At 42.1% G+C, this 14,701-nt stretch overlaps 1 protein-coding gene across 1 annotated transcript in view; it reads right to left on the minus strand.

Annotated features, from left to right (window-relative positions):
* GABRA3 (gamma-aminobutyric acid type A receptor subunit alpha3) overlaps positions 1 to 14,701 on the minus strand; it is a 1,714,543-nt gene that overhangs the window by 1,451,691 nt on the left and 248,151 nt on the right. The window contains exon 2 of the mRNA XM_085607670.1: positions 12,985 to 13,122. Coding sequence (XP_085463796.1) covers positions 12,985 to 13,073 — 89 coding nt within the window. The 5' untranslated portion in view covers positions 13,074 to 13,122. The remainder of the gene's footprint in view (positions 1 to 12,984; positions 13,123 to 14,701) is intronic.

Raw genomic sequence — 14,701 nt, forward strand, 5'->3', positions numbered from 1 at the left:
GCTTTCTATTCCATCACCACGAAAGTTCAGGAAGGAAGGGCATACATTATTGACAGATAGGCAGTTTTATAGAAAATACATTACAGTGAAACAGATGCAAGAGGCGTAACAGCTGATAGTACAGATAAAAGGTGCATACGTAACTAATAGAGGCGGATGTATGGGCGTAATTTAATAAACGTCATCATACATGATGTCACAAGTGGGTGGATCCATAAGAGAATCTTGCAATGTCAGCAGAAATATTTGACAGAGATGCGCGCGCAGCCGCATGACGTGTGATTGACGTGCAACTAGAGGGTGAAGGGACTTGACATTTAGCGCTACATGTGGAGACAGAAGTCTGGGGTTATGTCAACCTAATCCCAAATCATATCTAATATCCTATGTTTAAAGAACTGTGTTATCCAAAAGGAGAGGTCTCTAGGATAGAATCTATTCTATACTGACTGTTAGTGCGTGTACAAGCGTCTAAGTGTCTACACTAGATGCGAGGGGGTAGGAATATTCCATGGTAACGGGGCTATGAATTACTTGCATGAGGACAGCGAGGCCTGGCCCTTTGCACGGTAGCTGGAGGAATGTTTACCTAAACTACTAGACAGGAATGCATCGGATGAGGAGCGGAGTAGATAATCTTGAAGGTGAAATACAGTTTTTGGCAGGCGACAGGCTGGATCAGGCACCGTTAGCCGCGCAGGGAGTAGGACAAAGTTCATGGATACAGATGCAGGCTCAGACTGGAGCTTTCAGAAGCAGAAGGCAGGAAAAGGCTTGATGACAGAATTCGGGCCTACTCGCCTGAATCTGTAAAATGTGGAAAGTGAACCACATAAAGTCGGTGGCCTTTCATACTTAGGAATGGAATATCTGACCCATTCATGGCGGATCTGAAAGAGGACATGTTGACGGTGGACGCACATATATTTGCGTCTTCAAAACTGGAGCAGGAGGGAACATACATGTACTTATAGCATGTACATGGAGCCGTTGGGGTCTACGATAGGGGACATAACTGATCACAAAATTCATATTTCCTCATTCCCTCCTTGTCCCCTACGGACCCTCAGGAGATATCGATCTTCATCAATCCATCGATCTGTTCATATAGCATCATTTGTTCTTCTTTCTTCTTCCGGGATCTCGAACGAAAACTTGGATGTGGGATACACGAGGTGGCACACAGACCACAAATCGCTGGCCCACATTGTAGACATAAGCAGCAACTGAATAGTATGAGAAAGCCAATACCTAGGAAGGATAGGATTCTCCATCCCCAGGCTGACAACACGCCCCAGAACCAACCGGACCAAGTCCAGGTGCCTGGACTCTGGTGTATCTGGCTTACAATCTTATGAAGACGAGTTATGGCTTTATATACTGACGGCGAATTTTCTGGTATGAAAATGCAGCAACTTGATCCGATGACCCTACAAGCTCCGCCCCTATCGGCCAGGATGACGTCAAGGACAAGACGATTTTGAAGCACAACAATCCGCATAGCAGACTGCTCTTCTGTTAAATTGCCTAAGGCGGAAATAGTTTCGTTCACTACTGCTTCAAGGGTTCTGGTTAATCTACGTATCAGCTTACTATTAGTGACTGTACCTATATAGGGAAAGAAACCTTTATTGAAATCTGTGTATTTTTCCCATGCTGTTTCAGTGTAATCGACAATTGGGAGATCTCTCTGCTGTCTATTGTGTACTAAATGGGTATTTCTATGATAATCAGGAGGAGCTAGGAAAACAGGTGGTAGAAGGAATGCTATGTAACAGGTACCATCCCAATCTAGAGGTAGACGTATATATGCGGTCTGGCCACATATAAAGTAGGAATGGCGAGAAGCTCTAAATGTAGACTTGCCTTGATCACTGAATTTTATTACAGTGGTGCATTTACTATGGCCCATGTGTATGGAACCATTCTTTCTTACACATAATTCCCCTTTTACTGGGAATACTGACATGGCGGGCAAGATTGGTGTAGCTTCAGATTCAACGTTCAGGATCATAAGGTTAAGTGTAAAATTACCTAATCCATATACTTCATTTTCTAGATCAGTTCCTGTTCTTCTGGGAAGTCCCTCCTTGTTAGGGTAGCAAACTTTAAGCAAAACTAAGTTCAGGTTTCCCCATACCCAGTTGTCTTGATAAACTGCGGAATTTGAATCTAGGGAATTAATCAAACTAAACCATGCTCCACAGGAGCCATTGTGTGTGAACGGATAGGGAAAGAGGGGCAAAACTCCCTTATAGTTCTGATAGGGAGGGAGTCGGCCACATATCCAACAATTTGTGGCATTGCTGGTTTGATGGGAATGATGTAACATACTAATGAATGTGTTGTTGCGCAGCGCAAATCTATAGGACAACTCATGCGGAGGTAATTCGCTAAAAGAATGTTCTGCAGTTACATTGTAAGCACGATTGAGAATAGGGTAATACATGTGCAATAGTATGCTGACAATGATGATCAGAAGACTTAGAAAAAACAAAATTAATAATGTTACTGTGCAGTGACTACGAAATGATTTACAATACGCATGCTTCTTAAGCTGCATCTGATGATTTCTTTCTCTATTCCGGTCTAGAGGATACATGTCAGAGACAAATTCAACCGATTCACCTTGGAGAGGACTTAAACAATCAAATTGTCTGACTTGCTAGACCTCAATTTTAGTTTGTAAAGTTCTGGTTTTGTTAATTCAGCCAAGGGGAGCTTTGAGTCTGTCTGTGAGGGAATGCAGGGTTGAGTATTCACACTGGATGGTAGTCCATAAAATTTCTTGATATGACTCGAGTGCAACCACCCTTTACGTCCCTCGATCTTCACGGCTGTCCTTGTAGTGAGTAGAACTAGCTTCGGCGACTTCCACCTTGGCTCCAGTTGGGTCTTCCGGTCGAAATTCCTGACCAGAACCAGGTCACCAGGGACCACGTCATGGGGCTTCACCTCAGTATTATCGGGAAAAGCTGCGGTTACCTGTGAACGACAAGATTGTAGTGCAGACATCAAGGAAGCCAGGTAATCTGTCAGCATATTACAGTCAACATCAGTGATTTTACGAGGTATAGGCGTCCCCCACATATTTGGTGGTCTACCGAAGATCACCTCGTACGGGGATAGCCCTGTTCGAGAATGTGCTACCATTCTCATGTAAAAGAGCGCAACTGGTAAGGCTACTATCCAATCGACTCCTTTTTCTCTACATATTTTGGACAATCTAATTTTCAGAGTTTGATTATGGCGTTCCACGAGACCTGCCGCCTCGGGATGTCGGACACAGTGGAATTTCCATTGGTAGCCTAACAGAAGGGAAACGTGTTTCATTAGTTCGGATGAGAACGGCTGGCCATTATCTGAGTAGACAACACGTGGTAAACCGTACCGTGGGAAGAATTCTCGAACTAACTGTTTGGCAGTAGTCGGGGCAGTGTAATCTGAAACCGGGTATGCTTCTGTCCAACGGGAAAGAGCACAGACAACTACGAGAACATATTTGAATCCTCGACATCGTTCCATCTGGATATAATCCATCTGGAGGACTTCAAAAGCATGATCGGGAGGTTGAAATCCACCCTTGTGCCCCTTATCGGCCAGAAATTCCAAAACCGTCAGTGACGCTTTTTCACATTCAGGTTCGTTTCGGGCGGTGATCAACAGATCATCGACATATTGAAGCAAGGCAGTGTTAACTGGCATGTGGATACTGTCAAGTTCTCGTTTCAGTGCTTGGCTATAGATGCTGGGGCTTTCTGTAAATCCTTGAGGTGCGCGTGTGAATTTAAAACTTCGTCCATTTAAACTGAATCCGAACAGATATTGACTTTCCGGATCGATTGGGACACTAAAGAAAGCATTCTTGAGATCAATTACAGTGCTTCGGAATCAATAGCTGTTAGTAATGAAGAGATATCTGGGACCACAGGGTATTGTGGTACAATACATGTATTTAATTCGCGCAGATCAATAACTAATCGATATACTGGTGGTGCTTTTGGATCCGTTCTTTTAAGAATCGGAATTATCGGGGAATTACATATATTGGAGTCGGTTTCGACAACCACTCCTTGTGCAATGAGCTCGTCAATGATTTGCAGTAAAGCCACTACAGCATCTGGTGGTAACTTGTATTGTCGCATTCGTGGTAGTACTATTCCTGTTTTCAGTGTGACTCGATATGGTGTAATGTTCATGCAACCAACATCAGTGGGGCCTTGTGCCCATAAATGTGTAGGTAAATTCTGCAGTCGGTGATCCATGTCTCTGGACACGTAGTGACCTTTAAAGTCACGTAAAAATAGTCGTACTCCTTCCGGAGAACAACATATTATGGCTCCTAGAGCTTTCAATGTTTTTATGCCTAACAAGTTTTCTGGACATGATTTAGTAAGCAATAAATCTGTAGTACATGTCAATGGACCGACCGTAAGTGGAAGAGGTTGTGTTACGTCATTTATTATAGGTTTTCCTGAGAATCCAAGGGAAATATTCTGTGAGCCTGAGAGGGGTGCCCCTGGAACTTCACTGCGTCTTATAGTTGTTCTGCTTGCCCCTGTATCAAGTAAAAACTTTCTGTCTTCCCCTAATAGTTCACTATGTACATAAGGTCCCTCTTGGTCTACAGGAACCTCTATAAGGGGTAAGCCAACTTCCCTCTCTAGGCTATCTCATGAGTATCGCTGATAATCGGGATAATCTGTTTGTGGGTACTGATACATCTGTTGTGTCGTTGCTTGTGTTGCAGCAATAGGCTGCGCTTGTGGTGGTGCTACGATCTGTTGTGGAGCCGCCTGTTGTGGAGCTAACCTAGGTTGTGCATGCTGAGGGATTTGTTGTTGATTCTGATCCTGTCTAGGTGGACGTGGTCTTTCCTGCGTTCTACCTGTGGCAATATTATGTTTCAGGACTGGACAATCGTGTATATAATGACCTTGTTGTTTACAATAGTTGCATGTCCCTTTCGCAGGACCTGCGGAATCACCCTTTTGATGACTATCGGCTGGAACTGACTGTGCAACAAGCATTTTCATTTTTGTATCTTTCATACGTCTTTGTTCGTGTTCTTGTTCTTCTCTAATTCTATCGTGGTGATATTGTAACATCTGTAACATCTGTGATGGGGTATTACCTTGCCAGGTACTTTCGAATTTCAATACTCTATTCTTGACTTGCAGCAGGGAATTCTCAACTAATTTTGTCACAAACAGATGTGGATATGACTCACTACTGGCTTTTATGCCACTATTTATACTAAAACATTTTTCAAATCGGGAATAGAAATCACTAGTGTCTTCATCTGGCTTTTGTTTACAGGCTGAGATTGCACCCCAGTCTTCCTTTTTCGTAGTTAATAAACGTGGCAGTACCTGTATTAATAATCCTGCTAGTGCTGTAGTCTTTTCCCCAAGCCCTGCTCCTGCAGCTCGGGCCCTTTCTTCGTTTTCCAATGCTGTCCAATCTATCTTTTGGTCTCCCACGTCCCATTCCTTTTCTTTGAGTTTCTCATAAACACCGGCGGGTAATAGGACTTTTAATATTTTCATAATGTCGGGGTAGGTATACTCTCCCATGAGTAACATGTCCTTTATTTCACGGTGGAAACCTGCTGGGTCCTTGTCATGGCTGGGTACTACTTTCTTCATTTCTAATAATTCCAGTTTAGTTATAGGCGTGTACACAAACACGCGTGTAAAATTATTACCGTCACTTCTGATTGGGTGTACTTCGCGTAACGGGTTCTGTCTATCTGTGTGATACATTTTTCTTCCCATGATGGGAACTGGAACGTGTTCTGGACATACGAAATTTAAATATTGGTTTCGGGATTCTAGAATTTCTTTAATCAAATCAGTACCTGACCCTCTCCATATATTCGTGAGTAGTTCTGTCAATATGTCAGGTAAGGGTCCTGGATCGGAGTGTTGGCTTTTATATAATATAAGGAGGTGTTGAATCATGTATATACTAGCTAAGCGCTGTTCGTATGGGTCAAGATTCAGAAACGTGTGTGCAATTACATCATCATTGTATTCGCCGGGACTGTCAGCCCATTGTACTGCTGACCTGGCTAGTTCTTGTTCGTCCATGGAATCGAGCATATGGTACCCCCTTCGATCTCGGAGTAATTTATCAGCGGCTTGGAATAGGTGTTCAGGGGATTTTGTATTTAACATAGGGTTTGGAAAATGTCTATTATATTCTGGACGTATCGCACGTATCGGGTCATTAAAGCCTCTGGTATTATTATGGGGTCTTCCTCTACCTACATAAGCTATCGTTTCTAATTGCTCTGATTCTTGCTCCTCCTCTTCTTCTGATTCTACTCTGTCTGTTTCTCGTCTTTCTTTATGTATTCGTTCTACTTCCTTGCGGATCTTTCGACACATGGCAATTATACACGCCTGTCTATCATGTTTCTCTTCTGATATATTCTGACCCCATTTGGCAAGTCTTTTCATGGTATCGTGATCTGCCCCAGGCCTGTCTTGATTCCTAATTACACAATTTATGAAAAAACGTAGTAGTTGTCTTTGGACATCCACTTTCTGGTATTCCATAGCTTCGTCAATACTTTCTGGACCTCGCCCTGTTTGGACAAAACGATATATTTCGTCTAGGTGTTCACCCATTCCTGGTATCGTCATTAAATATAATGTAGCTCGTCTTATACGTAGTGATGATATGAGCAATTTATCCTGTCTACCTGGTACTGGGTCGTATCTACAATCCACAAGCTGTTCTTTAAACATGTCGGATGTCGCTAGTTGGGGTGTACGTTGGAGTGCTAAATCTCTAAGGGTCTGTTTATTTCGCGGCGGTGTGGCAAACATATCTGTCGTACCTCCTGTAGCACCATCTGAGGTGCTAGGCACGAAAGGATTCGTTGGGCGTAGGATAGAGATTGTAGATGCGGGAAAAACTGTAGAAACGGACGGGCCTGTTGGAACTTGTGTAGGAGTTTGTAGTTGCGGAGATACAGACAAATGCTCTTGGTGTTGAACACCATCGACAAGCGGTGTGGGTGGTATGGCATTAGCATACTCGGGAGCTGCGTCATCTAAATAGGAGGAAAGGAAAACGTCCTTTGCTGTTTTGGGATGTGTTTTGGGATGTGCTTTTATCGGGAGCAATGGAGGGGTTAAGTCTTTTGGTATTTCCGGGGTAGCCTTAGGTAACCCTTCAGCCAGAAGAGGATACATACCATTCATAAGAGTGTTTCTTTGTCTATCTACTTGTTCTGATTTTACTCGGGTACCTTCCTCAAGTAATAGATTTTCTCGGGTTTTATTTGAATTCTCTCTACCTTTCTCCTCCTGTCTGAGTGCTTTTTCTGTACGTCTATATGATTCTTTACGCCATAATTCAATGGCATCTTTCTGTGACTGTCTGGCTTTCTTTTTCCATAATTCTTCTTCTACTCTCATGATGCAATCTGCATCCCAGGTCCCCGCTGCGGGCCATCTCTGACTCTCTGGTAATTCTTTGGTGTAGTCCACCCATAAATCAAGAAATAATACGGCATCTAGGCCATGCTTATGATACATAAAGTACCCTGGAGTGTCCCTAGGTGGGATGGGAACAGCTTCTTCGAGTACACCTTTTCTGGTTTTGATCTGTCTTAGTTTCGAAAAGAGCGGCATTTTTTAGACCTTATTACTAGAACACACTTTATACAAGAAAATACAATAATGAACAGTCATTCACACCACAATATATAGAACGTATTTAAAACATTTAACACTTAACAGTTTTACGAACAATGATAACTAATAGAAAACTAGTTACTGACATAATACTGACACTAGATAGTACTTATTTATATGCAAGACATACTATATATACTGCTAAACAGTACAGATACACTGCTAAAACAGTGCAGACCGGATTTGTGTACCCAAACCCGTCTTGACCGGCACAGACTATGTGCACGTTAAATGCCTCCCCGGTAATGGTACTCACCGGGTAGCTCGGAACGGAAGGCCTCGGAACGGAACTGAAACTGGACCGGACTGGACTCGACTCGACTGGACTCGGAGCTTCGGAACTTCGGAACCTGGTGGGCCTCTGTATACCTCGGATCTTGCTCTCTCAGCTAGGCTCTGGTCGGGATACTTCGCACTTCTCACCGCCTCGTCTGGGTGTTGATCGCAGCCTCAGTCGTCCCCGCTTGGCCGGAGGGAGATACAGGAAATCCTGCAGGTACGCGTTTTTGTCCGTTCAGCTGTGGCAGGAGACCGGGCCTGCAACGCACCGCCGGCGCGTGAGATGAGAAAGTGTCCCTGTTCGGGCGCCAATTTATGTGGTAAATATTTCATTACCGGTACTATTTTTTTATGCGGTAAAGTCTATTAAGAATAACTCAGTAAATATAAGAGGCAGAATCCGTGGTATTAGAGGTTTTAAAAGGCTTTATTCCTATACAAAGGAATACAATTCGAATTGTAGGCTTTCTATTCCATCACCACGAAAGTTCAGGAAGGAAGGGCATACATTATTGACAGATAGGCAGTTTTATAGAAAATACATTACAGTGAAACAGATGCAAGAGGCGTAACAGCTGATAGTACAGATAAAAGGTGCATACGTAACTAATAGAGGCGGATGTATGGGCGTAATTTAATAAACGTCATCATACATGATGTCACAAGTGGGTGGATCCATAAGAGAATCTTGCAATGTCAGCAGAAATATTTGACAGAGATGCGCGCGCAGCCGCATGACGTGTGATTGACGTGCAACTAGAGGGTGAAGGGACTTGACATTTAGCGCTACATGTGGAGACAGAAGTCTGGGGTTATGTCAACCTAATCCCAAATCATATCTAATATCCTATGTTTAAAGAACTGTGTTATCCAAAAGGAGAGGTCTCTAGGATAGAATCTATTCTATACTGACTGTTAGTGCGTGTACAAGCGTCTAAGTGTCTACACTAGATGCGAGGGGGTAGGAATATTCCATGGTAACGGGGCTATGAATTACTTGCATGAGGACAGCGAGGCCTGGCCCTTTGCACGGTAGCTGGAGGAATGTTTACCTAAACTACTAGACAGGAATGCATCGGATGAGGAGCGGAGTAGATAATCTTGAAGGTGAAATACAGTTTTTGGCAGGCGACAGGCTGGATCAGGCACCGTTAGCCGCGCAGGGAGTAGGACAAAGTTCATGGATACAGATGCAGGCTCAGACTGGAGCTTTCAGAAGCAGAAGGCAGGAAAAGGCTTGATGACAGAATTCGGGCCTACTCGCCTGAATCTGTAAAATGTGGAAAGTGAACCACATAAAGTCGGTGGCCTTTCATACTTAGGAATGGAATATCTGACCCATTCATGGCGGATCTGAAAGAGGACATGTTGACGGTGGACGCACATATATTTGCGTCTTCAAAACTGGAGCAGGAGGGAACATACATGTACTTATAGCATGTACATGGAGCCGTTGGGGTCTACGATAGGGGACATAACTGATCACAAAATTCATATTTCCTCAGTTGGAAAGGGATATATACATGCACCATTGCAGATTATGTCCAATTACACAAAATAGCTTTTGCATGACTGCAATTAAACATTTTCAAAACTTTTCCAGAAATCTGCAACTGAAGCTGCTTTCTAGGAGTATGCAGGGGAACAAAAAAATTGAAAATCTGCAATAAAACAGGTAAGCATACATTTACATACTTACTAGTGACCAGTGGTCACTTCTGTCGGTTGTTTTCTTGCCAAAATCACTTCCCATTTCTCTAACCTCTCACCTACTGGTAAAAATCAGGAGGATAAAGCAGAAATAGTTGTCTTTTGTTCGCACTGGCCGAGAAGGCAATGGTTTTCACTCCTTCGGGAAATATTCCTGGGCCAAGTATGATTTATACCCCTGCACCCTTATACTCTTGTGCGTTCACATCTGTTATCATTGAAGTTATTCAGTGGTTAAGGTTGACACTATGGAAGTTTTCATGGCTTAGGAAGCTAGGACTCTCTTTTTTGTGTCTAACTCCATTCAGTCCTCAAGTGGAGTCAACTAGACAAGAGTATAATTAGCACTGGGCCTCTTTTTCAAAGTGGATTGATGTTAGAGATTTCCTCCTACTCTATATTCTCCAGAAGACATCCTGTAGTTTGAATAGGAAGGTTTTCACAAAGGTTGGTCTATCTCTACATTGAAGCTATAATGGTCATTAAAGCCTTTCATTTGTCATGGGAATTGGATCTGAAATTGAAAATGTGGTTTTCTTAAAGTTTTTGATGTTCTGAGACCTTGAGTTAGGAAAATGCTTTCTTCCTGGGACCTTTTACTGGGATTGGATGCCTTGTGGAAAGCTCCTTTTGAGACTTTAAAGAAATTCCCCTTAAATATCTGACATTGAAGGTTAAGTTCCTTATGACCATAGTTATAGATAATCATAAGATTAATAGAAATCTTGACTGCATTAATGTGGATCGTATGGTGTTAAAGTTGAGGTTGCAAGTTGTCTTATTTTTGATGATTGCATGGTGTTAAGGTTGGGGTTGCAATTTGTTCAAAGGCGAATTCATCATTTCAATAGATCTCAGGAGATAATTCTTCCAGGTTTATCTTCCGACAACTACATAACTCATGAGGGATTGCTCGATGTAGTCTAAGCATCCAAGACTTACAGCATCAGATTAGCTGAGTAGAGATAGTTTGATTTATTGTTTATAAACTTTCGTCAGGCTAATGAAGCTAGCAAAGCGTCCCTTTCTACTTTAAGCCATAGGGTTCAGGCAGCAATTTCAATTTCCTATGTGAATTCTAGTCTTGAGCTGCAAGAGCCAGTTCAGCCAAGCACTATCAGGGAGATGGCCGCCTCGTGGGCAGACAGGGGTGGTCTCTCTATGACTTGGGCAAGCCGATCTACTTATGTTAAGCATTTTAGGTTACATTTTGCCATGAGTTTGGAACTGCAATTTGTACAAAGGTTCTGAAAGGAGAAAAATGTATTACAAACTGTTGTGTGTATCATCATTTCATGTTTATTTAGATAATATTTGGCATGAATTCTGTCACATGTGTACCACGCTTTCTTTTCTTTATCACTATTGATTTGGTATACCTACAGTAGTGAGGGATGTATGACATTACAACGTGGGTTTTTACAACGCTTGCAGTTACATCGCATGCGATACAACGCATGCGATGTTACAACGCTATGCCATTACAACGCAAGTCTTTACATCGACTTGCGCTAGATGGCGTGCTAACATTAAAAAAGTGTAATTTACTATTCCAACTCCAGTCCACTTAACAGTAGGGAAGGTGTTGGGATAGTAAACTACACTATTTGTAATGTTAGCACGCCATCTAGCGCAAGTCGATGTAAAGACTGGCGTTGTAATGGCATAGCGTTGTAACATCGCATGCGTTGTAACGCATGCGATGTAACTGCACTGCGTGGTAAAAACCGCGTTGTAATGGCTGTTCCCCGTAGTGAGGAATGGGACAAGAATTGTGGATAAGGATGACAATGTCAGATTGCTAATGTTTATTACCACAATTTCACATTCTTCATCCAATTACTCACATTTGAACCCACTCTCCCCTGGCTGGACGAGGAATAATTGAGCGCTGGTAACATCAGGATGAGTTGGGAATGTATTCCCCTTTAAGAGTTAAGGGGTTGGTATTCTTCTATAGAACAGACAGTGAGGGTTTTTGCTAGGATTCCCTAAAGAAGAGACAGGTATGATTGCCTATCAATTCGCTGAATAGAACTACAAGGGAGGGAGAGCAGAATTAAAAGTCATGAAGATTGCCAGGTACAAATTTGGTTCATGTTTGCTGGTTGTGTTGCTAAATGTAGAGTAGAGACTGGTGATAAATTACTAAATAAACAAACAAACAAATTAATAAACAAACAAATAAACAAATAAAATAAACGGTCTGCTCCGACACACATGACAATATCACCTCAGCATAAATCCTAATTTTTAGCACAGTACATGCAAGAATGGACTTTTGGCAACTGATGAGAAAGGATATCTCAAACTCAATGAGACGTGTATGGATGTCTTCTGAGCTATTGCATGTTTATTTTTGTTTTTGTCTGTTTGAATCTTTTTATTGGGTCTTATAACAAATTAAACAATATAGTCCTAGTGAGTATTACAAAAGCATAATCTGTAAAACGCAAGATAAAATAGAAGAATGAAACAAGTTAAATCATATAGTGCATGCAATCGTCGTCGGCTACTCTAGGTTTAGTCGTTATACAAGTCCTAGGTTCTTGCGTGATTATCATTTTAGTATCGAAGTTGCCCAGTGATGTTTATTTTGAAACCTGCTATTCTATGGCTCACTTGAATCTTTTTTTAGAAGCCATGGCAGCAACACAAATTTGTCCTCGAAATAAAGCTAAACTCTCAGGGCCTGATTCACAAAGGTAAACGTACAGTTTAGTGTAAGTTTACGATTGCTTGCTATTCACAAAAGTATATTACGAGTAGTATTTTTACAACCGCGGAGTCTCTGCACATAAAGAGATAGGACTCTGGAGTCATAAAGGTACTACTCATAAAATACCTTTGTGAATAGCAAACAATCCTAAACTTACACAAAAGTGTACATTTTCCTTGTAAATCAGGACTGTCATGTAGAGATTTCCTTCACATTAGGCTTTAAGATTATGACACTGACACACTCACACTAGTTTTCAGCTGTCCATACTTTACATTTACTTTACATACATTCTTAAAAATGCACTCAGTGATTATACAACTACATTTATTATCTCTAAGGCATCAGAAATGTGACAGTAACTCTTGTTTTCCTTTACTGGAAATTCTCAATAACACATAATAAGAGTGATCTGTTTTGCCACAGCATTTATCTCGAGCCCCATTGGAGGTTGAAAGGGATAAAGGAACAGCCCTAATTGCGGCATTACGCTCGGATGTCTTGGCAAAACCATTTAGATATGAGATAGGTATCAGGGTACTGAAGTAATACAGCCCATCTACTCACCCTTTTCCAATTGGTAAAGAAGACAGCAGAAGAAGCATCCCAAGACTAACCATGTAGAATAGAGGTGTTGGTGCCGCCCTCAGTGCCATTGTCTTCAGAGGTCTCAAAGGTGAGTTGAAGGTCCTCAAGCCTGCCAGCCTGAATTTGATGGAAAAGAATATGTTTAGCAACACATGTGGGGAGGGAAAGCAGACTGACTAGCAGACATTGTAAAGGGACAAACAAATAAACAGATTAATAAATTGACAAAGACACAGAGTCAAACATAAAAAACAGACAGAGATTCAAGAAAACAGTAACAGGCAAAGCGACAGAGATAAATCAGAACTGGTAGACAATGAGACAGGAAAAACAAATGCGCATATGTAGATGTACTAAAAGAAATTGCAAATGAGAAAGAAGGTGAGATAGAGGATGATAAAAGTCATAGTTAGAAAAGAGCAGATAAAGAGTCAGTCAGACATAGAGATAGGTAGGCATGTAAAGTTTAAGAATATATTAATGTTTCTCTAATAATGTGAAAAAATATGCTACAGCAAAAATGAAAATAATGACTGAACATATTAGAGATTATGAAATATTACAACCCGATACAGAGAGAAATTGGAATGGCACCAATCAAGAATCTCATAGAGAATAAAAGACTGCTAGGGCAGCTGCCTGCTCTACAGTTACAGAGAGGAAGATGGGAGGATATTTATTTCTGTAATATCCCATTACACTTATCTCAGTAAGGTTAGGGGAGAGAAGAGAAGAGAACAGTGACACCAAAAAGCAACATATAAACTCTTGTTGTAGCACATTTATGCTAGAACAGGGTTCTACCATTTTCTTGTAATTGTTGCATGCTTTTTCATAAGCAGCCTTGCTCCTATGACCCCAGGAAGTTACCAGACTCCAGAAACAGCCTGGATAGGCTTTCCACTGCTGAGAATAGGAAGATCCCACATTATAATAGGTCAAACCATGCAAGGGGGTTGTAGAACTCCAACAGTGGAAGTGGCATTTTACCCTCCTTGAAAGCCCTCAACCATATAATTGTTTTGCAGTTAAGTTATAACATTCAGCAGACTTTAGAACACAGCTGAACTTGGATGAAGACAAGGAGAAGTAAGGACCAACTGCTGTCAGCCTGATTAAGTACTTAGGCCTTGGTTCCTACTTTCTTTTCTGCCCAAGCTTTGGAGGTTCTTCCCAAGGGTCAGATAATCTCAACTCTTATTGTCCCAGGAGAATAAATGGCAATGAAGGATATCTTTGTGGAAGAACCAGCTGACGACTGGGACTGGACTCTAGCTTTAAAGTGGCAGAAGGTATGGTTGAGTATCTCTCCCACTCTTGTTTGTGCACTGATATCAGAAGGTGTCAGGACCAGGAGAGGATGCCAAGGCTACAAGATAAGGGTGGAGCCTCAGCAGTCAAAATGGTCTGATCAATCTAACATGGTGCATTTTGACACAAGAAACAAATCTTTATGAGGACGTCATATAGAAAATATCTGGAAATGTGGAGCCTTGCTCCAAACAAAGGGGCAGATTTATGAGCCCCTTGCGCCTCATTTACGCCGCCGTTGCATCACTTTTGTGAGGCAGCGGCGGCGCAAATCCTGCACCATGCTGCGGGGTATTTACAACGTGACGCATCTGGCAGATGCGTCACGTTGTAAAGCCCTGCGCCAGAAGTAGGCATTCTGGAGCAGGGGGGGTCGTTCCGGCGC

This window comes from Triturus cristatus, chromosome 5_2, assembly GCF_964204655.1.
Source record: "Triturus cristatus chromosome 5_2, aTriCri1.1, whole genome shotgun sequence".
NCBI lineage: Eukaryota > Metazoa > Chordata > Amphibia > Caudata > Salamandridae > Triturus > Triturus cristatus.